At 37.0% G+C, this 27,031-nt stretch overlaps 2 protein-coding genes across 9 annotated transcripts in view; one reads left to right on the forward strand and one right to left on the reverse strand.

Annotated features, from left to right (window-relative positions):
- LOC124167558 (tubulin polyglutamylase TTLL5) overlaps positions 1–9,429 on the forward strand; it is a 51,630-nt gene extending 42,201 nt beyond the window's left edge. For 5 of the 6 annotated variants that reach the window (XM_046545521.1, XM_046545522.1, XM_046545519.1 and 2 more), the window contains 3 exons: positions 329–533; positions 4,591–4,757; positions 4,838–5,038. In XM_046545521.1, the coding sequence (XP_046401477.1) occupies positions 329–533; positions 4,591–4,725 (340 nt within the window). In that variant the 3' untranslated portion in view covers positions 4,726–4,757; positions 4,838–5,038. Of the gene's footprint in view, positions 1–328; positions 534–4,590; positions 4,758–4,837; positions 5,039–7,561 lie in introns of those variants that run through there. The other variant, XM_046545520.1, reaches the window with a different exon arrangement.
- A 1,517-nt stretch (positions 9,430–10,946) lies between these two features.
- On the reverse strand, positions 10,947–26,722 carry LOC124168298. 3 transcript variants are annotated; one of them, XM_046546448.1, is made up of 10 exons: positions 26,421–26,722; positions 26,070–26,322; positions 22,937–23,161; positions 22,696–22,859; positions 21,987–22,312; positions 20,994–21,130; positions 17,032–17,138; positions 16,730–16,928; positions 15,655–15,777; positions 10,947–12,048 (listed from the first exon to the last, which is right to left on the reverse strand). In XM_046546448.1, exons 1-10 carry the CDS (start codon positions 26,426–26,428, stop codon positions 10,993–10,995), a joined length of 2,598 nt encoding a protein of 865 aa, XP_046402404.1. In that variant the 5' UTR covers positions 26,429–26,722; the 3' UTR covers positions 10,947–10,992. The 3 variants fall into 3 exon arrangements, with proteins under 3 accessions (XP_046402404.1, XP_046402405.1, XP_046402406.1); XM_046546450.1 differs by lacking the exon at positions 10,947–12,048 and adding an exon at positions 14,453–14,746; XM_046546449.1 differs by lacking the exons at positions 26,070–26,322; positions 26,421–26,722 and adding an exon at positions 23,474–23,863.
- Positions 26,723–27,031: the final 309 nt, after the last annotated feature.

Raw genomic sequence — 27,031 nt, forward strand, 5'->3', positions numbered from 1 at the left:
TGTAGTCATTCATTTGAAAATACACTGCCTTTACTCCTTTACATAACGCATAAACCTCTAAACCTATGAAAAGTAAAAAATTTTGATAAAATTTTGGGGGGGGCGTATTAATGACCCCTGCTGCCCCCACATAAATCCACCCTTGCTGACAAGTTCATGCTGCTTTCCTATTCTTGAGAACCTGTTTACTTAGTTTGATGGAGTAAACTGGATTTTTGTAATCAGAATTCAACCCATTTCGAATTTTCATTGAGAAAACTATTTTATTTTCATTTTCATCATTTTATTCACATCAACATTCTTCTTTTCTTTATGTAAACTTTTGTAGTGAACACGACCTGGAGGAAGTGCTGACATTGCAGACTAGGCTGTACAAATGTGCCCATATTTTCCTGGGACGCTGTGGGCCCCCCGTGGGTGGCTTGCGCTCTTTGGGCCTGCTTGGATCATTGCCATTACCAAACGATGCTAGTGCGCGAGTCACTGATTGTGAGTGTATTCGAAGGTGGGGAAGGCAGGCTAGTGCGAGTAAGGTAAGTAACATAATAATAACACTTTATTCAACATTAAACACTATGCAGTATAATATCCTTCTTCCGTTAATTCTAACTCCGAAGAATACAATTCCGAGTTTTGCTCTCTAGAAATTCATTTAGTGAATAGAATGCTTGTCTCAATATCCACTTGCAAGGAGCACGATTAAACTTAGGTAATGTACAATCTTTTAACTTTCTTTCCAACCTTTGCTCTTTCCTGCTTTTAAGTTTGGGGTTGCATTAATTTCCACCAATGCATGCTTACTGAGTTTCAGGGACGTAACCAGGAATTTTATTCGGGGGGGTCCAAAACCAGGAGGGAAAATTTTTGAAAAACGGGGTACTAAGCATTGTATTTTAAACTAATTTTAACACTTTTCATAATTGAAAAAACTTCATTTGTCAAAGAAATGTTTCATAAATTCATATAAATTCAAATTAATATTTTGCTTTATTTTATGAAGAAAAATTATTGAGTTTCTATATCTTGGGGGGGGATCCGGACCACTTGGATCCCCCCTCCCCCACTGGCTACGCCGCTGCTGAGTTTGTATCCTAATAGAATTATAATCAAAATCATAGTGACACCATGGAAATTATTTTTTATTTCTGAATTTGCATTCTAACTGTTGGTTATTCATTCTAAAATTACTGATGTTGATAATAACAAAAATCATTCAGGTCATATGTCCAAAGCCCTCCCTCAATCACTATTAATATGCAACATATGTAAACAAATGTATCTCACAAAAAGGAAACACTAATTTGATTGCAGTTTTCTTTAGTCTAATTTGGGGAGCACATCTTTTGACCAGTTAGAACTTTGTTAAGGGAGTTATTACTTATCCCTTGTCATATAGGAACAAATTCTACATCTCCTTGTTCCATGGCATCTTTCAAAAACACTTACGTTATCTTTATGCACATCCTTGATTCTTTCAAGTACTATTTCAATTATTTTTTACTAATAGCACCATTATTGTCGGCATAAATCTTACATAATCTGGCATAGAAAGTATTTATATTTACCTATCTCATCAAGGAAACTAGTTAATCAGATGACTTTCTTTGTTGCCTGTATGTGCCTTGTTTATAAGTTTTCCAAGTTAAACACCGCCTGCAAGGATAAAAACATAACCACTGAAAGATCTTCTTTCTGTAGTATCATTTGCCCAATTGGCATCAGCATACACTTCAATAGGTTTATTTTTCTTGGAATACTGCAATGCTAAATGCTCAGTATACTTCAGGTATCAGATCATTGTTGCATTCCGTTTCATACTTCAAGCACCTCAGGCCGGTACGTTTCACGCTTCGGAGGGCTCTTAAGCTCAGAAGGTGGGGCATGGGAGTGAGCATAAATTGTCAAGTTTGACAGATCCAAACGCCCCCGCATTTACTGGAAGTGTTTGGAGTGGATGCGGTATATTGTTTGCACTCCGTTGAGAAATTGTGCAATTTTTCTTACATTATTTTTAAGGTTAAAATGCATTGCTGAGATAAATAACTCGTGGGAATTGAGAGCATTGTAACGGAGAAGGAAGTATTAAGTCAATTAAGTAATTCAAAGTAATGGATAAGAAAACAGAAATAACTGTTAATTATGCTAAATGAAGGCTTTTGTTTTTACGGGGCGAAAGAGGAATACAATCGTGCCTTGAATGGTAATTTTTCCCAAAAACATTTTTTAACAAATGTGCTCTTTCAACGACTCCTTAGCAAACCAAGTTGAAAGGCCTGGTATTCCGTAATCCTGGTCCATTTTGCAGATGTGATTGAAGCACTCATATGAAAAGAAATTAAACGGACTGGCCCTTTGAGTAGTGGCACTTCAAAGCATCTGAAGCCCAAAACGGACCGCGACCCATTATTGTTGCCTCAAGCAAGAAATGACTCTTCGGACTATTCATTTGAAGATTTAGCAGCTCTCAGAATTTGGTCATTTTTACTCGTAATACAGAATAACCCCCCAGTCTTGGATACTTTGAATAGGGTGGTTTCCTATTATTTTTTTATTGCCTATATCGGAAGATTATTACTCCTGGAGTACGTATTTCACGCTTTTAGATTTTTAAATGACGATATCTATTTTTCGCGATTACTAAATGAAAAGTGAAAATTTTCAAGCGCGCGAAAACGCGACGGGAAAGGAAAACTCTCCGTGTGACGTATTTCTGGTTCCCCCTCCCATCTTGTGAGGTGACCTTGATCGAGGCTCTGAGTGCTGATACGACGCAGGCTGCTAGAGGGTAGCTGAGTGCCTTGCTGGCTGGTAGCGCTTGGCTTAAAAAAGGTTTATTAATACCTTATTAAACGAAGAAAACTTTCCGACCTTAGCCAGTTTTAATAGATGATTATTAAGACATGTTTCCCTGAGCTCTGCGCCTCATGCATGCATTGGTAATCTCAGACGATGTATAACTCCTATCTTCTCCTATAGAAACTAGGTCCCTGTGATGTCACGTGGAGTGGCATCGCATGGGCGCCAAATTGGCCCTTTTCAAAGGAGGATAAAAATGGACCATTGCCATTCGTCTAAACCGGTATTTCTAAAACGAAATAATTTGTATATTATGAATACAGTAATGGTGGGAAACAAATCGCAATCAATGCCTTTCGGTTTCTTTGATGAAGGAAACTACCCTACTATGAATTGAATGCTTGAGAATTTAATGTTACATATGTGGATGCCCACTTAGCGATATGGGTATTATTGACAATGGGTTGTATTTTAAGTGGATTCACTATGATCTGGATGATTCTAGTTTTTAAAGAGCCTGATTTTTTGTCCGGCTTCGTTTAGCACCATGAACAGTTGTTTCTGTTTTTTTCCTCCGTTACTTTGAATTACTTTATCGACTTAATACGTCTTTCTCCTTTATAATGTTTTCAATTCCTAAGAGTTATGTATTTATCTCACCAATGCATTGTAAACATGGTAATAACGTAAGAAATTGGCAAAATTTCTTGAATGAGTGCAAGTCAAGACTTTCTAAAGTTTCTAATAGGGTAGTTTCCTACATCAAAGAAAACGAAAAGCATTCATTGCGATTTGTTACCCACAATTAGTGTATTCATAATGAACAAATTATTTGGTTTTATAAATCACAGTTTAGACGAATGGCAATGGTTAATTTTGACTGCATTTGAAAAAGGCCAGATTGACGCCCATGCGATGCCACTCCACGTGACATCACAGGGACCTAGTTTCTATACGAGTAGATAGGAGTTTTACAACGTCTGACATTACCAATGCATGCATGCGGCACAGACTTCAGGGAAACATCTCTTAATAATCAACTATTAAAACTGCCTGTTGTCGGAAAGTTTCCTTCGTTTGATAAGGTATTAATAATCCTTATTTAAGCCAAGTACTACCTGCTAGCAGGGTACTCTGCTACCTTCTAGTAGCCTGCATCGTAACGTCGCTCGAAGCCTCGCCCCAAGGTCACCTCACACGGCGGAAGCTGGAACCAGAATGATGTCACACGGGCTTTTCCCAGCATTCATACTTAGCAGTTGCGCTTTCACGTGCTTGAAATTTTTCACATTTCATTTAATCGCGAAAAATAGATATCATCATTAAAAAATCTAAGAGCGTGAAATGCATACTCCAGGAGTAATAATCTTTCGATTTAGACAATAAAAAAATAATAGGAAACCACCCTATTGTTTTCCCTTTATTATTATCAAAGTATTATAATAAGTTATCAAGTATTCTGATTAAATAACTCCCATGTTCCAATAATTAAATAACTTCAATCATCTCTGACATTAAATGTGGGGTGAGCATCTCAGTTTTAATTCATGTCAAAAATATACTCATTGATCTTAAAGTTAGGAAATAAAGTATCTCGAATTTATTTCTGTGATCACTTTTTTAGTGCTAATGGCTTTATTTTCTACTTCTTAGTTATCATTTTTAATTCTATTCATTTGCTATAAAATGACTATATCTCAGTTAATTATTGCCTGTTATATTTATCAAGCCTATATTTAATTCTATGCTTTTGACTATTACAAGCTATTAATCTCATTAAGTAATTGTTTTTAGTCTTGTGCACGTCACCGGTCGACAAAAGTGAAGTATGGTGTCTTTTGGAAAAACACCTGTATGTATCATGTGCATTATAAGAAAGCCATAAAACTTCGACAGTTACGCCTGATGCAGAACTATTGGAAAACTTAGTGGAGAGATGATTACTGGAATGCAATATTTTGGTAATCTTTAATGGAATTCAATATTTAGATTGTTTTCTGTTTGAATTTTTAAACAAGCCTTATGATGTGTACTTTTATAGGAAGGAAGAAGTATTGGACATGAAGAAATTTAATCAGTAATTATAAAATTGAATTCGGCACAAATACTGTCTTTTGAGATGTCATGACTAATCTTCAATTTTGTTTCCATCATATATGTAGTTTTTATGAGATTTCATCTTTTACTAATCATGTATGTCTCACTAACTTTTCTTTGGCAATAAAAATGTCCTAATTCAGAGCACTACTTTAACTTGTGGCCTACTTTTTTATGCATGATGTTTATTTTCCTTCTGCCATGCATTCATTCTTAACATAGCATGAACATTACCAATGAGCATGCTTCTTACTAACTCTTCATTACTCTTGCTTATGCTGCTGAAGACATTTTCTGAAAAATAATCCACTACCTTCACTTGTCAAAAATCGTGATTGTTCCTACATAGTGGATCAATGTATAGAAGTTACAGAAATTTCTTAATTTTTCAGATGTAAGTTTCCTATGTAAAACTCTTAGTTAAATCTGATCTACGCTTCGCTTTCACTTATAATCTGCTTTTCACATTGATTGTTATCAGGGTAGAACTTGTTTTTTTATGGTTTCATTGGTCAAAATTGACTTTAAAAGCATGAAAGCTGAGATCCTTCCGTGATGTGAATTTCTACTTTGCGTGGAACCTTTCATTTTTTTCTCCTGCTGTGAAGACATTTAAAGCCCTTGATAACAAAGTGTTTATTCGGAACAACCCAGTAGGTTGATAAGAATGACATACTACTCCAGTGAAATATTTAGTAACATAATGGTAGGTATTTGTTGTACTACTCCTTTCTTACACTATCAGATATGCATTGTATATTTTTATCCTCCTTATGCATTATCCTCAGTAAAGTGAAAAAATGCCATGAAAAGGAATCATGGGGACAAAATATATATTGGGTGTAATCAATGCCATCCCAGAATGCCTTTCAGTCTCACTTAACACGTTGCGTACCGGAGTATTTAAATTCCTAGGAACGCCGATTTGGAAATATGTGCCTATTAGGGCGTAATGCCTTTGGTTTAAACATGGTTAAAAAGCTAATGTTTAGAATATAACTTTACCCGATCAAACGTCATGATGCATCAATTCATTATGAATAACGAACAACAACTGAAAATGTACTAACGAATACGTATTGTATGCTTTAAAATTGTTTAGGTGGACGCGCCTAATTGACGAGAATCTTCGTCATTCGTCCGGAACGTTCAGGAAAAAAATGACGAGAATTCTCGCCATCCGTACGCAACGTGTTAAAAACTTGACCTTTAGCTAAATCTTGAATACTGTTAAAGTTCAAAAATGAAAAATAATGCGTAATGGTTTATACTGATGTATTATTATGGTCGTGAATGTGCATTTTTTTCATTTTGCATTAATTTTAAAAAGCTTTAAGCATGAAGCTAAGTGATTTCCTCCTGTATTGAATGTATTTGAATTCATAGAGAGAACCAAATGATCAACCCCGTAAATAATTTAAGATGTGATGGAACATTGGTAATGAGATTTACTGCTTCATTGATTATGATGAGTGAATACATTAAGTCAAACACATGTAGGTATGTAATTTGCCATGGAAACTATATCACAATGGTATGAGCTTTGTTCGACAATGAATTAAAAATATTTACCATTAAAATTTACGTAATATTCACAGTACAAATATTCTCAATAAGACTGGGAAAAAAAAGATGCATGATGCAATTTCATTCATCTCTAAATATTCTTGAATACTTTAAAAATTATTTTTTTCATAGAAACCCTTCAAAGCATTTTTTAATATTATTTCTTACTATTTGGGATATTTTAGGCTGGACTCTTCAGCTTTTAATTTAAATATTAAGCTTCCAGCCTATTTTTGAACAGCCTTTTAACAATTTCTTGTGTTGACAAGGGAAGGTGTCCAATTGTCACCACCAGATCACATTCAAACTTCACAGCATGTTAGGAAATGGAATTTTAAGAGATACATATGTTTTATCAAGTGAGCAATGGCCCATACTTTTTGAGATATTATTAATAGGAAGTACTAGTGAAGTACATATGCCCAGACTCCTCTTCAATTGCGACTAGCATGGACCAGGCTGTAACATAACATTTCAGTATTGTTTATTGTGAGTTACATGAATATGGGAGCTTTGCTTATTCTTTATATTGTCAATATCTTTAAAACTAATGCCCAACCTGAGCTAAAATCTCTTAAAATGTCATTTCTACCACTCAGCAAAGTTTGAACATGATGAGGTTGGTGATACTAGGGTACCTTTTCTTGAAAGTTTCCTCTACAGATAGTCTCATACCCAATTATTGAGTGAAATACACCATAAGAAATAGGAATTAGAATTTCTGAGAGATGGCTACAATAGAAAAGGAAGACTTCAAATAAAATACATGCATGGAACAGGTAAAGAAGGATGTGAAAGAGAAGAAATACGTAGGTGTGAAAAGATTATCTGATGGGAGAATTGAGTAGAGAGCTGCGTCAAACCAATCTTAGGATTATTGGCCAGTATTGATCATGAGAATTTCTGAAGAGCAGTGACTTACCAGAAATTTTAAAAGGAATACGGATGAGCAAAGCTTAATACAACAATCATTTATGTACAGTTTCCAGTTGAACTCATTATCTAGGTACTTCTAGATATAAGAAACTGTATGTTACGCTATCTGTGAAACAATTCACTTGTACAATTTATGGCATGTTGATTTTTTGCATTTCTTATTTAGGATTCTGCTAAGCATGGTACTTCATCACCAGCGCATGCAGTGAGTAAGCCTGACAGTGTTACCAGTCCATCCAAAACGTGTGTACACCAGAGAGGAATTTCAGAAGTGTCCAGCTCAAGGATGGCATCCTAAAAAATGTTAACCATGGTGGATGTTGCAAGGGGTGCCGTGATGTCATCATCATCTGCAGCAAGTCATAGCACGTAGAGTGATGCCGTTACCAAGTCATCACGTCTTGCATATCTGCACCCAATTAATTGAGTAAAAGGAATCTAGACATTCAGGAGAGAGCATTGGGCTTTGTGTCAGACTCCCCTTATTTTGGGGGTCGCATGTTATCCAGTCCAGTGAATTAAGGCGCTGCAGGGGAAAATCTGTGATTATATTAATTATTGCATTGTAAATTTTAGGATTTTAAGGAACAAAAATGGTTCGATTAAGGATAAGGGATGCATTTCTAGTACTTACTTTCAGCAAATACGCCTTGAAATACGCCTTGATTTTAAATTCAATCTTAAGATTTTAAAGCTTACTTAGCCATTTTCAAAATTCGTTATCGAGCGGCATTTTCATTCAGGGTGTCTTTCTGAAGGTAATACATTGATGCTAGTAATAACCTTGACTTAAAACCAAAGAGCCATTTTTAATGGGCCATGAGCATATAATCGAGTTACTTTTCAGCATCCAGTATTTCGTTCAGTGATACTGTTTGATGAAACAGGATTTGTATTACATGTACCAGTTAACTGTTACAATTTGTGCAATGTACTATAGATTTTTGTTGTTTGTGTGGTGATGGACTTAATTTGCTGCCGTCCTTATTTCTTATGTCAGTATTGTCGTAGGTAGCTTCTTGACAGCATCCAGACACTGAAATTTTACCCTGTCCGTGCCTTGCTGTCGTTGATTTGATCGAATAAATTGACTGCAATTCATTTTCTGTCGATGAGAGTGATATACGTTGCTTCTGTCAGGAAATTAGGTTGTTGCATAGGAAATGGTTATTAGATGCTAAATGAATTGCATCGTTTCTCGGTTGTCTCAAAGGTTGTTATTTAAATTGTGCTAACTTATTAGTCAAATGTTAACTTGAGCAGGCTGTGCCATTTTAAACTTCAATATTCAGCAGTTACATGCTGGAAAGAGATAACTTATTTGTTTCTGTGATAATTTATATCCCATTGTCTTATACGGACATATTTACCATGTATATGTTTGAGGATTAAGAGATTTAATAATTTATTCAAAAGATATGTTTTCATATTGTATTTTTTTTTCTTTTTTCTATGGTTTATTTCATTGAATTTGTAACTTAACTTTTTTTTATTCCTCCACAGCATTTATTTTTCTTTATTTCTTAATTTATATTCATAGCAAGCCCATTGTCGTAAATGTAATCAGTGATTCCACTGCACAGGTTTGCTGCATATTGCAGTATTTGTTGGGCAGTTAAAGGAACAGCTAAAAGCGGTGGTGTTATGTTTCTGTTTATTTCATTTTTAGTTTAAAAAACCATCATATATTATAGTTTTATAGAATTTTTATGGTGCTGCAAGGAATGAATAGCCACAAATTCTGTGATCCCATGTCTATTCCAGCAGTCATTCATTGTGTACGAGCAACGTAAATTGCACCTGGTCTATTATTTAGCAGTGGGCAAAAATATTTGCATATCATGTATTTTATGCTTCGTAATAAATTGACTCCCTCCTGTGGTCTTCCTTCGATTACTAATGTTTCTCAAGCTTTTAACAGCAGTCATAAGTATGGTTGATTCAAAGGAAATTGCACAAATAGAGCATATTTTGTTTGAATGAATTAATGTTGCTTAGGGATGTTAATTCAGTCATTAAATCATGTACAATATATTTGGCTTTGTTTTATTTCTATAAATGGCTCTCAGAATCCCAGATGTACAAGAAAATTAAGGTAGTAAAATATAGATGCCATGGGTTAATTTCTGGCTACATACCTGCCCCTCCTACTCTTTTCATCGTCCCAGCTCATCCCTTTTATTTTGAGAACTATTCTTTTAAATCCTCCCATATGTCTGTGTGTGGCATAAAATTTTGTGTAATTGGTCATTCTTTGGTAGAGGGCATGCTCATGCCAGCCTCTATGGCAGTGGAGTAAAGTCCTTGCCTGCTAACCCAGAGGTCTTTGGTTTGAATCCCACCTGGATGGTTTCTTCACCATCCAGGGCTTGGATGCACTTCTAAAATACGTAAGGGAGGACTTAATAGTCCATAATTTGCTTAGAAAATAAAGATAGCGGTATTATTTATTATTATATTTGAATTCTTCACTTATCTGTATGGAGGGATAGGAAACAATTAACTCCCCAGGTATGTAGCCAGAAATTAGCATCAGGGGGTACTTGGGAGGTATGTGGGTTTCCTACGATGATATTTTTCTGTCAATTTGCACACATCGGAATACTATGCATTTCATTAAGTCAGCCCTGTATGTATTTCTATTGCCTAGTGCTGAAAGTCAAATTCATTGTTTGTTATTGGCACTCATTAGAAAATTTAGCTATCCTGAAAAAGTGTGTCAGAGGATAGATACCCCTGGGCCAGTAGCAAACGATCTTCTCACACTTGAGATTAAAAACAAGATACAACAATTACAGAACAAAATATTCTCTTTATTTTAACATGAAAGTCATTAATATGAAATTAAATGATTGAGGCTCTATATTGCACAAAAAAATGAATGTAATGATAACTGTTTAAAATATTTGTCTAATTTTTAAGCGTCTGGGGGGGACACCTGCCCCTGTATTACTCCCCTAAATCGACCTATGCTACACCTACCTGTTAATCATTTCGGAGCAAGACTTATTGGTGGGGCATGAGTTAACTAGATGTTTTTAGTCTATACATGTATGGACACACGCAGCAATCAATGTTGTGGAGTGGGGTTTAAGATGATCCTGTGCGTGGAACATGAAAATCATTTTTCCCGATGTTGGCTGTCACATATGTACACCATCATCATACTTGATTTGTTGCTTTACTTAAAAATCCTGCCATGTGACCATTACTTCCAAGTTTCCCACTTCTCTGGGTACTAGGATTCCCGAGCAACACAGAGTGGCCCGCTAGTTAAGATAGCTAAATTACGTAATGAGTGCCAACAATGAATTTAACTTTCAGCATTATGCAAAAGAAATATGTAGCTGACTTAATGAAATGTATGCTTATCTGATTCATGCAAATGGGCAACAAAATACTGCTGCTTACTCGTGAAGGGAAAAAATTCTGGATGGAGGGTGGCTGCAGTATCCGTAGCCCTCTGGCTATGAGCTTGGCTCATTGACTGTTTTCATTTAAAAAAACCTTTCATTAATTGAGAAAACTTTAATTATTATAATGAAATAATGTTTCCTTGAAAGAAGTCTTTATTGATGATTTTCTCTACTAGTAATTTTAATGTAAAGCTTCTTTAGACTTACACTTTGAGGGACAGGTCTTTTTTTGATAATAGGTCTGTTTTAATCCTCTCAAATTTTTGTCTATTTTGGGATCCATGAACTCAAGAGGGTTGGAATTAACTTGGCATTTATCTGGTTTCTCAACCGTTGCTGGCAGAGTGGGAAAATATGGAGACTGCAGGAATTTGATAATTGCTTGACTCTCCACATGTGGCCGAAATTGCGTTTTCAAGATCTTCTTTGTTTTGGTCTGTTCTAGTTTATTTAATCCCATTTCGGACGTGGTAGTCATCAGATTTTTCCATCTAAAATATTCTGGAGCATTGAAAAAATGTGATTCTTTGGGAAAAAATGTCTCCACATCCTTGGACATTGATGAAGTTTCAGAAATTACAGTCGAAAATTCATCTCTCAGAGCACCTGCATGAATTCTGTGGGAATACTTTTGGCATTTGGAACCAATTTCCGCTGCTTCAATTTTATCGTCTTCTTTAAATTCCTTTCTTTTCACTGTTTTTTCTTTTTTTGGCGTTGCAGTTTTACTGTGTTTATTGTCATCTTTTCCATCGCCTTTTACCAAAAGTTTTCTCTTTCCTTCCAAAATGATCTTTTTTACATCAATTTCCATCCATTGCACTGTGTTGTTTGGATAGAATGAAGCAGAATCCTTTCTTCTTAGTTCCTTTGGATCTACATTGGGTTTAGAATCCTCATGCTTTGCAGCTTGGCTTGAAGCTGTGGAATTTGTTGCTGTACTTAGTTTTGATATAGATACCCCACTGACACTTCCGATGCTGTCCCTATCTGGCAAAACTAAGTCTACATCACTTCTCTCTGTGGAGGGGGTAGAACGTGTTTCTTGGTGTGAAATATTTGACTCTGATGATTGCTGACGTGCTTCTACTAGCTGACTCTCTTCCAAACTTGTATGGTAGTCCATTAGTGCATCAAAAATATCTTCAGTGTAAAAGTCATCATCTTTTCTCACCGAAGATTTTGCCACACTTGGCTTCTTAGCAATAGGAAAATCTGATCGATCTTTATGCATCAGCTGCAAGAAAAGTTAAATTATTTTGAATTCAAGTACATGGAATAAATTTATCCATTATCACAGGAGGAGGAAAGACTAAGTGATTCAATCCTTTCACTGCAAAAGCCAACGAAACTTAATTATTGTGATTGTATCGATTAATTTAGTGAATATTCCTTTCCAGGCATGAAATTTTCATTTTTCCCAATGTATAGTTTGCTGGAATATTTCACAAGATTCTCACCATTTCTAATTTCATTGGATAGTGACGTTTTCTTTAAGGAGACAATTCATCAGGTACTACATATGGCATAGCATGTTTCTCATTAGGAGCGAGGCTTGGATGTTTATAACAGCAGAGAAGTCAAGATTAGGAGCATATGAAATGTGGAACTACCGAAGGGTGATGGAGATGAAATAGATTTATGAATTAAGGAATGAGGAAGTGCGAAGAAGAGTGGGAGAAAAGATAATTCCTCTAAAGACCTTAACACATTCAATGCGGGCCTGAGCCTTTTATTCTCGAATGTCATACAATATAATTTTTTGGGGCTCATCCCCTCATGCCTCCAAGGTGTTCACATTACAAAAACGTGCAATTAGAATCATTGCAAAAAAACCTTTTGATGCTCCCTCCAAGCCTATTTTTAAAGCACTTAACATTCTTCCACTCCCGTGTGTATATTTATTATCAATTTTAATTTTTGTACGTTATAATCTTGATTTGTTTATGCTCAATTGTGATGTTCACAAATATGAAACTAGGAATTGTAATAACCTTCATTATCATTCCATTAGGACTAACAGATCAAAGCTGGGCCCACGCGAGCTGGGCCTCAGAATTTATAATAAACTTCCCGCGCATTTGAAATCAATTCAGTCAATGGAGTCATTCAAAAGGAAGTTAAAATCTTTTCTTCATGAGAAGAATTATTATTCTGTTAACGAATACTTATTTGATTCCTCCAATTAAGCATTAATATCCTGTGAACATACAATTATTTATAATCTATTATATATATATATATATGCATTTTTTTCCTTTCATGACGTGTCTTATATCTTTTGCTGTAAGGTCTCTAGACAAAATAAATTATTATTATTATTATTTTCATGAACGTCATCAGAATCGGCCGATAAAATAAAAAAGAAAAATAAAGAGTGGTTTCCGTGCCATAACGTCCGTTCAAATACTGCTATTTACAAACAGCGCACACGGGTCGAAAGAGGGAAGCTTGTTAAAGGCCGTGCATACAATTGGAAGACTCGGAAGTGGATATTAGTCATGTACGGAGGTGGAGAAAGACCCCTTCAATTGACGTGCTCCGTACCTCGGCTTCAACTGGACCATATCAATTGACGTGCTCCGCACTGAATGTGTTTAGGAGAAGATGGGACAACTGAGTTGGTCAAATTATGAGACATGATGGCCTGATGAAAGCAATCGTAGAAGAAGAGGTGGAAGGGAAGAAGGGCAAGGGATGGCCCTGAGTTACATAGGACAGGGTTTCAAGGGCGTACCCAGGATCAAAACTAGGGGGGAAAAAGCCATGGTTGTTCAAGTTGTAGGTAAGATTTAAGCATGGAAAAGGTGAATGAAATCAACATTTTAAGGAAACTGTAACAGCTCTTTATTGGTTTTCAAAATTATTTGCTTGAAAAAATATTATTTTCCTCAAAGACTTTTGCGAGTTTTGCTTCCAGGGTGAGGCCGCTGCCCCCTCCTGCCCCTCACTGGGTACGCCCATGCAGGTTTTAAAGGATGTAAAAGAGAAGAAATACATCTCTATGAAAAGGCTTGTAGATTGGAGAGTTGCTTCAAATCAATCTTAGGATTGCTGACTTATAATGGCTGACATTTTTAGGGCTGAGTCCACTATTTATTGTCTTTGATATAATTCTACATCTTCAGACCCTTGAAACATCTTTATGCAATGAAATTACTGTTGATCGCAAACAAGATATTTTTCCTGCCATCTTCTGAGCCATTAGAATTCCATCTCCCTTTAAGGATGAAGCAAATCTATGTGCATTCGAGAAAGCCAACTTAATATTCTCCCCATGAAAATCCTTTGAAAATTTTCACTGACCTCTTAAGTTTGTCATGCTTATTGTCATTTCTGTAATTTTTTGGTTGCTGGAATGCACAGAGTAATGCGTTTTTAACTTGTTAACATTCACAATATAGCCAATCCATCTATGTACATATGGATGGCTGAGTTCTAACAACTTGTATCTCAAAATTTGGCCGCTTTGACACAGGTATCTTTAACAAAGTGTAATGACATTAAAAAATAGAACTCAAGCAAAGAAAACTCTTTGTTGGCAAGTGTATGCTTTTTTGTGGCTCCATTGACCTCCGGTGGTGGGAGGGAGACCCACCCCGGCACACAGGATCGGGTAATCATTGTGGAAGGAAAACTCATTGATGTAAAGTTTAAAACACCCGGGGGTGCATTTATTGGTTTCTTTCCCCTACAAGAGAGAGGGCAAAGGTATATGGGGCTGGATCCGTCCGGAATGGCCTCTCTGGGAATCTCCATGGATCCACGACAGCTCTGGCAGGGGGTCCGGCATTGGTGGCAGGTCCACAAACCGCAAGCGGTATGGCGGCGACAGTGGCTACATGCTCCGTCCCAGCTCCAATGGTCTGCTTCTGCAGGTGGCTTCTGGCTACGGCGGTGTACGGGGCATCCTGCCGAAGCAGGGGACGAAACATCTAAACCCATAGGGAAGAATGACCGACGAGGGTGTCAATCGGCTTCTTTCCCTTAGGCTCCCTCCACCGCAATGTACTCCAACAGTGTGCACTGAATTGTTGAGGCCTTTACTTTGTAGAATTCCATATTTAATGTTTGGAAGGAAATTTCTTAGCTTTTCTACAAAAAAAACACACACTTTATTGCCGACTAGTTTCGGTTACACTGTACCATTTGACTAGTCTTGAAAATGGTACAGTGTAACCGAAACTAGTCGGCAATAAAGTGTGTGTTTTTTTTGTAGAAAAGCTAAGAAATTTCCTTCCAAACATTATATACTCCAACAGTCTCCGGCACCACCTTTTATACCCCTCCTGGCCACACTTCGGCCAATGAGGGCGCTCCGCTAGGCCATGTGGTGTGAGGGGAAGTTTGGTGCCAGGGTGGGAGAAAGTCAAGTGGTATGAGGGGAAGTTCGGAGCCGGGGTGGGGGAAAGTCACGTGGTATGAGGGGAAGTTCGGCACCGTAGTGGGGGAAAGTCACGTGGTATGAGGGGAAGTTCGGCACCGTAGTGGGGGAAAGTCATGTGGTGAGAGGAGAAGGTTTGTCACTGGGGGCGTGTGTTTCAAAGTGGGTTTTATTGGGTTATTATGTTGCAGCACAATAGCTTCTTTTTCAGTTTTATGAATTTTTGGTTTTTAATTTTAGTGTAAAATTAGAAAAAATTAATCGTTTTTTGCTCTCCTGAAAAGTTGAAATTTTGGAGATACTTGTTGTTAGAACTTAGCCATCGATATTTGAAATTGTGTTGTACATTATTTATCAAGTAGTCAATTATTACATTTCACAAATGTTTCATTTAATAGAAGAAAAAAGAAGTTGATAGTATTATATTATGCATACTTATTTTAAGGTAAATAGGCTTACCTTAGGATGAGTTCTCATCGCAAATGCCTCATAGAGGTGTTTCTCCATTGCAACAATTGTTTTGCTATTTCTTTCAATCTGTGTCAAATTTTGTATTTTATTATGTACTGCAATATAGGCCATCTAGTTCAACCAATGGAGAAGAAAGAGATTTAGGTTATAAACCGCCCTCTAAATTTTTTCATATTATTTTATGCTTTAATTATTATAATATTACTCTTTATCCTGCAGAGGTCAATCAGACATTAGAATGTGTGAGTATAGTAACAAAATATGTATTACAAAAATTACATATGTATTTCATAAATAGACATACTGTATTTTTTATTGAATGAGAAATTAGTTCCCACTGCAAGTATAGTATTCTGCTACATTATAAAATGCCTGTTTGAGTAGGGAAGTCTTGAAATGGTTTCTCAAACTTATTAACTGCGGTAGCCTCTTTTAATATGAGGGGCAGGTGATTATAAATTTTTCCACAAGCACAGGGTGTGGGCCATTTTTAGTGAGACTTGAATTGATAATTTTTGGTGGATCATTTCGTTTACACGCGTGGTTGCATGTGAGTGGAGGGAACCATTCAGAAGGAATGCATCTCAATTTTCTTTAACAAAGGATGAACACTGCAGGGTATGAATACAAGGGAGAGTTAATATTATCAATGATTTGAAATAGGGTTGACCATGTTCTCTCATAGAAATTTCAACTACATATTGCTTTTTAAGTGTACATTTTATGTACGTAGCATATGTGCCTATTAGGGCGTAATGCCTTTGGTTTAAACATGGTTACAAAGCTAATGTTTAGAGTATGACTTTACCCAATCAAACGTTGTGATGCATCAATTCTTTATGAATAACGAACGACAACTGAAAACGTACTAATGCATACATATTGTACGCTTTAGAATTGTTTAGGTTGACGCGCCTAAATTACGAGAATCTTCGTCATCCGTCCAGAACGTTCGGGAAAAAATGACGAGAATTCTCGCCATCCGTACGCAACGTGTTAATAAAAATCCTGTGGGGAATGTACTAAGTGAATTTTATTTCTTTAATGGAGAAGATACACTTACTTTTTTCACTTTTGGTGGTAAGCGTAGATACTCATGCAAAATATAGTGGGCATCACCCTGGATCATGTTAAGTATGGTTGTCATTTCCATGTTCAGTTTCTTCACTGACAGATGTTTATCCCCTGCAATCAAAACTTCTCTTCTTACTTTAAGGTGTTTGTCACCCATAAATGTGTTCATTACATCATCTCTTTTTTCCCTGTAAAATAAGAAAATCATTTCATATCTGAATGATTCCTGGTTGAAATTAATGATCTGAATCATATTTAGGATGACAGCTTAATAGCTGAATTACTACTGACAGTGTAGCGGCACGCAAATGTTGTTTCCTGTTGTTTACCCAATCATAAGCTCTTGTAAATCTGTCATGGTCCTTTTGAATTTTCTTCAGTTGATTTTCCAAAGCTTTCTGTAATCAAATGGATGGATCACTTCTCATTCAGAAGGAAATAAAAGTACGGAAGAGGCTCTAAATTACAAACTAAGAATAACTAAGTCAGGACATAGCTACTGGTAACATCTCTCTTTTTCAAACCAGCGGATGAGGACTCAGGGTGGGTCCTTAGAAGGGTGATAATAATAATAATATATGTTATTTCCAAAAGACCAAGGTACAATAGGGTAGTTTCCTTCATCAAAGAAAACGAAAGGCATTGATTGCGATTCCTTACCCACCATTAGTGTATTCATAATATACAAATTATTTGGTTTTAGAAATACCGGTTTAGACGAATGGCAAGGGTCAAATTTTATCCTCATTTGAAAAAGGCCAGATTGGCGCCCATGCGATTCCACTCCACGTGACGTCACAGGGACCTAATTTCTACACGAGAGGATAGGAGTTATACATAGCCTGAGGTTACCAATGCATGCATGAGGCGCAGAGCTCAGGGAAACATGTCTTAATAATCACTTATTACAACTGGCTAAGGTCGGAAAGTTTTCTTCGTTTGATAAGGTATTAATAAACCTTTTTTAAGCCAAGCGCTACCAGCCAGCAAGGTACTCAGCTACCCGCTAGCATCCTGCGTCCTATCAGCGTTCAGAGCCTCGATCAAGGTCACCTCACAAGGCGGGAGGGGGAACCAGAAATGTTCGCACGGACTTTTTCCCATCATTCATACTTAGCCGTCGCGTTTTTGCACGCTTGAAATTTTTCACTTTTCATTTAATCGCGAAAAATAGATATCGTCATTTAAAAATCTAAAAGCGTGAAATACGTACTCCAGGAGTAATAATCTTTCGATTTAGGCAATAAAAAAATAATAGGAAACCACCCAATTGTCAAGGTATAAGCCACATCAATCATAAACATAAGTTACTTAACAAAACATAAAATCAGTCTACACATATATCACATAATTAACATTCAAAACAAAGAAAAAAAAACACATTGTAAAACATTTCATCAAGCTCTTCCCTTACTCACGTAAGTATTCCTCTGAAGAATAATAGGAACCTAGTAGGATGAACCTTTTTAATTGCATTAAATTTTTCAATATTTTTTATAATCGGAGGAAGTTTGTAGTATGGTCATATCACCATTTCCCTAGGGCCAAGTTTGTTAAAGTTTGTTCTTGTATTAGTGTAGTGTATGTCGTGTTTGCATCTCATGTGATGGGAGTGATGGTCATTATTAAGGGAAAGCTTCCAATATTTGATTCGATGTACAACACTGAAATCATTATGTAAATGCAAGGAAGTGGTAGAAGGATATAACACACAAGGGCCAGGAACCAAGTACAAAAAACTTATTCACTCAGTCATCTGCGGGAAGGGTGTTGAGAGGAAGGAAGTATCACGGCAATAAGGAGTCTGCCAATGCCTCCGAGGTGAGGATAGGGATAGGAGTGCATAGTGGGACGGGAGAATCCCAATGCTGTGATTAGGGTGACATAGGCTACCATTAGGGAAACCATAATTTGATGTATCAATGGATAGAAAAGATTTTAAAGAATAATAAAAATCCTTCAATTCTTCCATAGTAAGTTTGCTCAGCAAATGCATGTGCAAAACTGTGTTTTCTACCACAAGAGGAGGATCCATACGAATTCTTGCTAGCTGTGAGCTCACCATTACTTGCTAGTACTATTCAGGGGTGCTGCTAGGAATTAAGGCTGGGGTAGGTTTAGGTGCAACTAATACCGGGGTGTGTGGGGGTATGGAATACCCACCAGGATGACAGTTAGGTGCGAGATTGATAAATTGTGGAATTTTAAGATAAATGTTTCAAAATGGTGAGCTTTACAGTTTTCTGAGGGATATTTTATTAATCCTTACACTACTCTATTAGTAATAATCCAATCCAATTAAGAGTAAAATGGATTGAACTTAAAAATTTCTCTGAGCTCTGGGGGGGGGGGGGGGGGCTTCATCCCCCAAAACCCCCCCTTGCGTCACCACTGGTACTATTCATCCAGGAGGGGAATTCAAAAGATTTGTATGGTCCTGGACTCAAAAATCTTTCCACCCAGGAGCTAAAAACTTTCTAAGTCCCGAGTTGACACAGAATCAGCAATGCCACTGAACCAAGCCTCCATATTGGAGAATAACAAACCCTCTGAAATGGGAGGGAGGGGCTCCAATTCAGAGTGGTCGAAAAGGAGTACATAGCTCATCGAGGATGGGAATTTGACCAGCAAAGTGATTTTTATGATGAGGCGCAGTGGTGCAGCAAGGGGGTTTTTGGGGGATAAACCCCCCCCCCCCCCCCCCCAGAGCTCAGATAAATTTTAAGTTTAATATAGAATAGTGTAAGGATTAATAAAATCATGATTTGAACCATTTATTTTAAAAATTCCGCAATTTATTAATCTCGCACCTACCGCTTATCCTGGTGGGTATTACATACCTACACACACCCTGGTATTAGTTGCACCTAAACCCCCCCCCAGCCTTAATTCCTAGCTGCGCCCCTGATGAGGTGCACACTGGTTGAATAGGGTGCACTGGAACTAATTAATGAGCTAGACTAAGCGAATGAGCATGAATCCAGGTTTCCAATGCCAACGTCAAGGCCTAGAGGAAACGTAAAAAAGAGAGCAAATTGACTTTTGAGTATGATTCCAATGGAAAAATTTAAGATCACACGATGATAGGATGGACCTCATTGGATGACATCGTTTCCTTAAATGCTGTTTCAATTTTCGTATGGAAATTTCATTGCCATTTAATTAAATGCTCAGGAAGAAATAAAACCATCAGAATTTAAAAAAAACTGCTCTACATGGGCGTGGCGTACCCAGAGGAGAGCAGGAGGGGGCAGCTGCCCCTTCCACCCTCCCCCCCCTCTATAAGCATAATCTTTTCTAAGGAAATCAGGAGTGGATTGAAACGAAAGTTTGGATCAAATTTCTTTAAACCCACAAAAAATGATATTAGTATAAGACACGTAACTAAATTATAAATAATTTTTTTTCAATCAAACCATTTTTTAAAAATAATTAATTGCTGTCATAATTTTCTTAAAATTTTGGTTTTGTTCATCTTTTCCGTGCAAAAATGAGAATGGCAGAGAAGGAAGGGGAGGGTCCCAGTCGTCTATGATGCATTTTGACAACCTTGGATGATCTGCGTTGTAACTGCCATCTGTTGTGACGACTACGCACTTGCTGGAGTAAGCTGCAGATCAAAATACCTCTTGGTGAGCATACCTGTTGGTCCAAATACGCCACAATTTTGCAGCGTATGCATGAAGAGTAAAGAGGGCGTTTTAGAGAACTGTTCATTTTCAAATTGGTTCATTTCAGTGAACAGTTCTTTTTGGCTGTTCCGTTCTTTTTCACCCATCTCTACTACCAAGAATGTAATGATTCAGTTATTATTGTCAATATTATGGCCTGAAAATTTTTATGAGTTTTGGTACGGCTGATGATCCACTGTTAACTATAACTTGAGAGAAAACTGGTGAGAACAGTGGTGCCGACTCCATGGGGCTGAGGGGGCCCGAGCCCCCTCTAAAATTTGTTATGGGTGTGAGCAAAAAATGTGTCAGGCTTGTCGATTTTCCCCGGAGTGTCCAGATATCAAGATTCGAGTTATCAGGGTTCTAATGGTGATCATGTGACTCTTCTAAAATGATTAAAAAACTAAAAACTCATTACTTATAAAACTTCCTGGGGCAAGACCCCCAGTTTGGGCCCCCCCAATATTTTTTTTGTAAGTCGGCATCCCTGGGTGAGAAACAGAATTACCTGATAAGTATAACTTAGGTGATAAACCAATATAACCTAGGCATTAAATAGATGGTAATCTATTTACTCACAGATATTTCCTTGTAATAGCCTCTCATTTCATTTGCTGCGCCAATAACTTCTGTCAGATATTCATTTCCATGTGCATTTATCTGAACCATATAATCAAAAGCACCTTGGAGCTGTGAAGGATGTGTGAAGTACATTTCTTGCAAATGGTTAATTGCACAACATTTCATGGATCAGAGAAATGGTGGATAAGCATTGTGTTAGTCTAAATTTAATCGTATGAATACTGCCAAAATTCTGCTTGTAAGATCAACTAACTATGCATGTATATATCATATATGTTTGGACACCAGTAGTGCAGATGAGGGGGGAATATCATGGTAATTGGGACATGGAAAACCAACTCACATGTCAAATTGAGGAGATTTGAAAAAATGCATCATAAAATGGTATTTTGAAAGTCCTCAAAGCGTTGAGATTCACTTTTTAATTCCATGCATTGAATCAATTTTTCTTTAATTTTCGAGTATTTTTTAAATTGATGGGGGCAGTAGCGGATCTTGGGGGGCCTAATGGGACTATAGCCACCCCTTGGGTATCCAATTTACACTTGATATAAGGGTAATTTTGTTCGGACCCCCACTACTACTGGGAAGTTAACCCCAACTTAGCCCCCCCTTGTCCCTATCCTGGATCCGCCCTTGGATGGTGGCATTTTGACCCCCCAAGCTGCCCTAGGTGTGGCCGTACTATTTAAAGTATTGTTTCCATTATCAAATTCCGGAAGAAAATAAAGGATTCAATCTGTACTTATCACAACAATTTGATGGCAAGAGATGGGCTCTAATAACTTCCAATAATTAATTAATTAATTAAGGTGGTATTAGTTAGACTTTTATGGACTACTTTTGGTCGTTAGGCTTACATTTGACTTCATAATCAAAACATTGATGCATTCTAGGATAATAGGCATCCAAGTGAAACTCTAGTAAAACTCTCATCGAGCATATGAATTTTAAATCTGAAAATATAGAAAAATGCTAATATTATATTACCTGCAGGTTTTTCCTTGTGGGCCGAGTGATAAAATAAGTCGATGAGATCTTTCAGAGATTCTTCAGCTCCAAGAGACTTCAATCGATAAGGTCCATAGATTGTTGGCAATTCTGTGATCATGAGTTTACCAAATTTACAGTGGATATGATCATGTTCCTTCCGCCAGGGAAGGGGACTCAGTTGATAAATTAATGCTTGATAAACTCTTAAAGTCCTATAATGCTCCTCAAGCTTATAGAGGCGACAGCGAGCATGAATTAATTTAGTTCGGACACTCAACCTCAGGTTGAAGAAGTTGAGTCTATTTTCCTTGACAGCCTTTTCCCTTTAATCAAAAATTACAATATACTACTATCAAAATGTAATAAAACCTCATGTATTTATATTTTACTATAATAAAATTCATAAACTCAATAAAACAATTGTGTAGGGATAAAGCTTTGAGTGAATTGAGTTTATTTTGATATTGTTTATAATGAGCTTTGAGATTTAAAAATTTTCATTGTAAGGTGATGATATTATTTGTGATTAAATATTCTAAAATTTAATAGTTTATATGATTTATCGACCAGGTTTTGTGTTGATTTGATGCAGAGGGTAATATACACATCAATCATTTATTGAATGAGTAAATATATTTTTATTAGAAATAAGTATAATGACATCTGATCTATGATATGACATATCTTCTCAACAAATATGCCTTACTTTTTGTGAATCTCCTCGGTCTTATTAAACTCATTATACATGAACATTCTAGACTGTAGCTCATGAAACTTCAATGAGGCATTTACTTCCTTGAGAGATTTTTCATGCTTGAATAAGTTTATTTTTCTCTTGACCAAGTACTTTGAGATGCCTGTTGTTGCTTCCTAAATAATTTTGGAAGCTATAAGTTTTAATTTTTCCAATCTCAAAAATACTGCCATGATATAGGAGAAGCATTTACCTTGACAAAGGCAATTTCGCCCACTCTTTTTATATAATCTCTTCGATTGAACCTCTCTTCTATTGGCCTTCCAGCAACGACTGTGAAATACCCTAGGTCGACATCTGTTTTTGCATCCACAGGTATTCTATCAATGATAACCTTAAGCCTTGACAATATATTTCGACTCATCCTTGACCTGTAAGTGTTCTTATCGCTGCATTTTAGCTGTCTTTCTTTCTTGCTCTTCCAGAGAAATAGGATAAATCATTAGCATTGCATTTTTGGAGTCAAAAATTCACTCAATATATATGTAGTACGTATCAATTATGCAGGAAAGAGATAAATAAGGAATTTGAATATCAAGAATAAACGTTTCAGGTGTTTTACATTTGGGTACTTTGTGCCTGGAAAATCTTTTCCCAGAATTTTACTATTTTCTTTAAATGCAGATTATGATATATAAAAAAATAATCTATCACTTCCATGTTTTAGTGAAATTAGCATAAAAATTGCTGAAATAAAAAGCAAATAAGTATAAAAAGCACATTATTTTACCTAAATTTTGAAACTATGCGCCTCTTTTTTCCTTTACACGCCTCCAACAATTCTATACATACAGGAAAATTTCACATCAATCCGCAACTTTGCTGAAAATTAAGATTAGGCATCTCTATTGAGGGCTGAATAATTGGATGGGTAGGATGATTTGGGTTGTAACTCCGGGGCTACTATTCTGGATAAGCTTGGCAATGGATAAGTTCACCAACTTCATTTAATTGTTGTTTGTGATCAGTGGCGATCCGGCCAGGTTGGCTGGTCACCAAGGGAGCTTAGGGGGCCCCCACAACGCACATGTCTAGCGTGAAGCATATATGAAATGATTTAATAAAAAAAGGACTTACAATCAAAAAGATTACTTGAACTTAAGTTTTTTTTGCAATTGTAAAATTCTAACTGTAAATAAATAAATAAAAACTTTGTAAGGTTCACTGTTATTTAATTATGGGCACCAGGGGCGCAGCTAGTAATTAAGGCTGGGGGGGGGGGGGTTTAGGTGCAACTAACACCGGGGTGTGTGGGGGTATGGAATACCCACCAGGATAAGTCCCAGACGGCACAGAATCCTCCGTATCTAATTCGTATGCAGATAGTATCCATTGATGAAAAGCGATGGGGCGGTATTCAATGGATACTATGTGCATACGAATTAGATACGGAGGATTCTGTGCCGTCTGGGGTGGTATGTGCGAGATTAATAAATTGCGGAACTTTAAGATAAATGGTTCAAAATTGTGAGTTTTACGGCTTTCTGAGGGATATTTTATTAATCCTTACACTATTCTCTTTGTAATATCATTCATTTGAGTAAAATGGATTAAACTTAAAAATTTCTCTGAGCTCTGGGGGGGGGGGGGGGTTTACCCCCCAAAACCCCCCCTCGCTGCACCACTGATGGACACGACCTGGGGGTTTCGTAACTTGGTTACATCGTCAGGTTACGAAACCCGGGTCGTGCCCATAATTAAATAACAGTAAACCTTACAAAGTTTTTATTTCCAATATGGAGAGGTTTCACAGCGTAAAGCCTGAAGTTATGAGTTATAAAATTCTAAGATTTCATTAGCTGCTTTATACTATGTGTATACTCAGTGTAAAAAGATTAACATAAAAAATAAATAATGGTATCAGAAGCATAGCAGAACATAGAGAAGAATAAAACAGAACCTGATGCTTTTTTGAGAGGGTTATTCGAAAAGGTTATTTTGGAAGTTATTTTTAGATTTCATATCACAGTTTCAAGAAACAAGCTCACAAAGTAATAGATAATACAGCCATAATACATAATTAAATTTTACAAGCTCTTAAATTCTCACTTTTCATAGTGCATATTATTTCTTAAGAAATTGTAATTTTTCATTGAATTTTATCTAGTTTTCAGGAGCCAGAAAGCGTCAAAATTCATTTCCGGGCATACAGTTTTCTAAAATTTTCCGGAGGAGGAATCCCTGAATAGACCCTGTTAAGTGGGGCCCTATCATGAGCCCCAGCCGAGGGCCCTCAAACACCCCAGACCGCCCCTGTTTGTGATAGAGATTTAAAAATAAAGAGACCCGTATTTTTGAGGTTCATTGCCGACTTCTTGAGTTATTAGCGGCGAAAACTCGACATCTTCAACCCTTTAGTTGATATAATGACGTCAAAGTTCCCTCCGAGCCACTTCAGAATAGCGAGTAACGACCGCGCTGGTCGATATATTGAGATTTACGACTTTCGGTGGAATTTCAGCCCTGATTACTCCGTTCATGTTGGTTATTCTGTGTATCCAATTTGAAAATATTATTGTTTTAGCAGTTGGATTTTCAATGGAATCGTTCAATGAGTCCTACAATGCTTGACGCAAAAACGATGAGATGGAAGTGAATCGATTCCGTGGAAGTTAGACATTTAAGTGTGCCGTTACTCGCATGCCGCAGACCATAACCTAGATAAACCTAAATCACATGATCATTTTTTTCATCCCCTTCGGAGGACAGTTCCAGCGATCGCTTCGATGATGACGATAAACATGGCGGTTTAACGCGATCATTTTCCGCGATGGCTCGAGGGATGATAATCCCATCCCTTTTTCCATTAATTGGCAAGTCCCTTTTTCCGTCGCTGAAACCATCGCTGGCACCGTCCTTGAGTCAATCAGAACGTACGGCCGCTTATAGCGGAAGAAAACCCCACGCGTAGCTTTTAATTGGATGACAGGTATAAATACGAAAAGTGACGGAATAAGCCATGGAAAAAGGGACGGTGGGAATGACCGTGTGATCCGGAAAATGACGAATTGAGCGATCACTCTATCAATCCCTGAAAGTCTATTGCTGGATCTATTCTTCTGAGGACGGAAAAAATAATCGTGTGATACAGATTTTACTGAACTAATCGCAATTGCCCTGAAAATTACGACTTTTCCCACTACCTGGAAAAATACGCGGTAGTATAATGCCATTCAGAATTATAGCCTAAGCTCCTCGCTAAAACTGAGCTATAAAAGGAAAATTTCACAGGACAAATGACGGTTTACAGATAAATTACGTGATAGAATGGGAATAGTTGCTGTTTTTGTTGAGTTATTGTATCTAAAAAATAAAAGTATACTTGCATTGTGCTCCGTAATAGATCTTTCTAAGCAGGGGCAGCCTTCCAGCCATTTACTTGGGGCTTCAATTTCTTCGACTTTGACGCTGGGTGAATCAGTGAAATAAAATCTTTTCTTTTTCGTCAGGCAGAGAAACTTTTTTGCCTTCACCGCACACGTACTTCCTTTATTCTTTATGAACCGTTTCTCTCTTTTCTTTTTCAGTTTTAACATATCAAGGACTTTCCGATCGACTTCTTCCACTTCGGCGTCGGTGCTAGCAAAATAAAATTAATCCATTACAGCACGTTCATTACGTAAAATGTGCAATTTGCAATATACTTCAATTTAAATTGTAACGATTATTGGCGTTACCTTTCCATGACGCTTTAACTATCTCTTTTATCAATTGCGCGATATACGTAAAAACTCGGCCACCATCGGAGCAATATTAGCGCGATAACTAACTCTCTCAACGGATAATAACTGGAAATTTAGAGTTTCTCGTTTCATTAAGTAATTTAAATATATCTGTCATCTATAGCAGTACACTGATATGCCTAGTATCTTGTGATCTAAAATAATTAAAAGTCAACGATGGTAATAGCTAAATGGGCACGCTCATATCATGCCACAACGATCTAATTCTACAGATGGTACTGCAAGCCACAGCTATAGAAGAGTTTTGGTCCAATTAATTTATTTTACAAGTCCTACTCGTTACCAAGGTAATCAATAAATTCGACTTTTTATTTATTTCTGGGTTATACGGTTTAAAGCAGTTTAATAGAACAGGAGTCGTTCATGAATAGGAAAGAGCCGCTGAGGGGATATATATGTAAGAGTTTAAAGAAACTTCTGTCGAATAGTCTGATCGGGAGTGAAGCGCTTTACGATGCGGGAACGTGGACGTTGAGCAAGGGGATGAGAAAGGGCTGGAGGCGTTCGAGATGTAGGCATGGAGGAGCAGTGCTGTTGTTGGGAAA

Source organism: Ischnura elegans, chromosome 11 (assembly GCF_921293095.1).
Source record: "Ischnura elegans chromosome 11, ioIscEleg1.1, whole genome shotgun sequence".
Lineage (NCBI taxonomy): Eukaryota > Metazoa > Arthropoda > Insecta > Odonata > Coenagrionidae > Ischnura > Ischnura elegans.

Bases quoted from the DNA above. Each gene is read 5' to 3' on its own strand.
- LOC124168298 (XM_046546448.1), bottom strand. The intron at 22,860-22,936 runs GTAAATGCTTCT...AAAATTATTTAG, and splicing joins GCGAAATTGCCTTTGTCAAG to GAAGCAACAACAGGCATCTC. The intron at 12,049-15,654 runs GTAAGCCTATTT...CTTTTCTTGCAG, and splicing joins CGATGAGAACTCATCCTAAG to CTGATGCATAAAGATCGATC.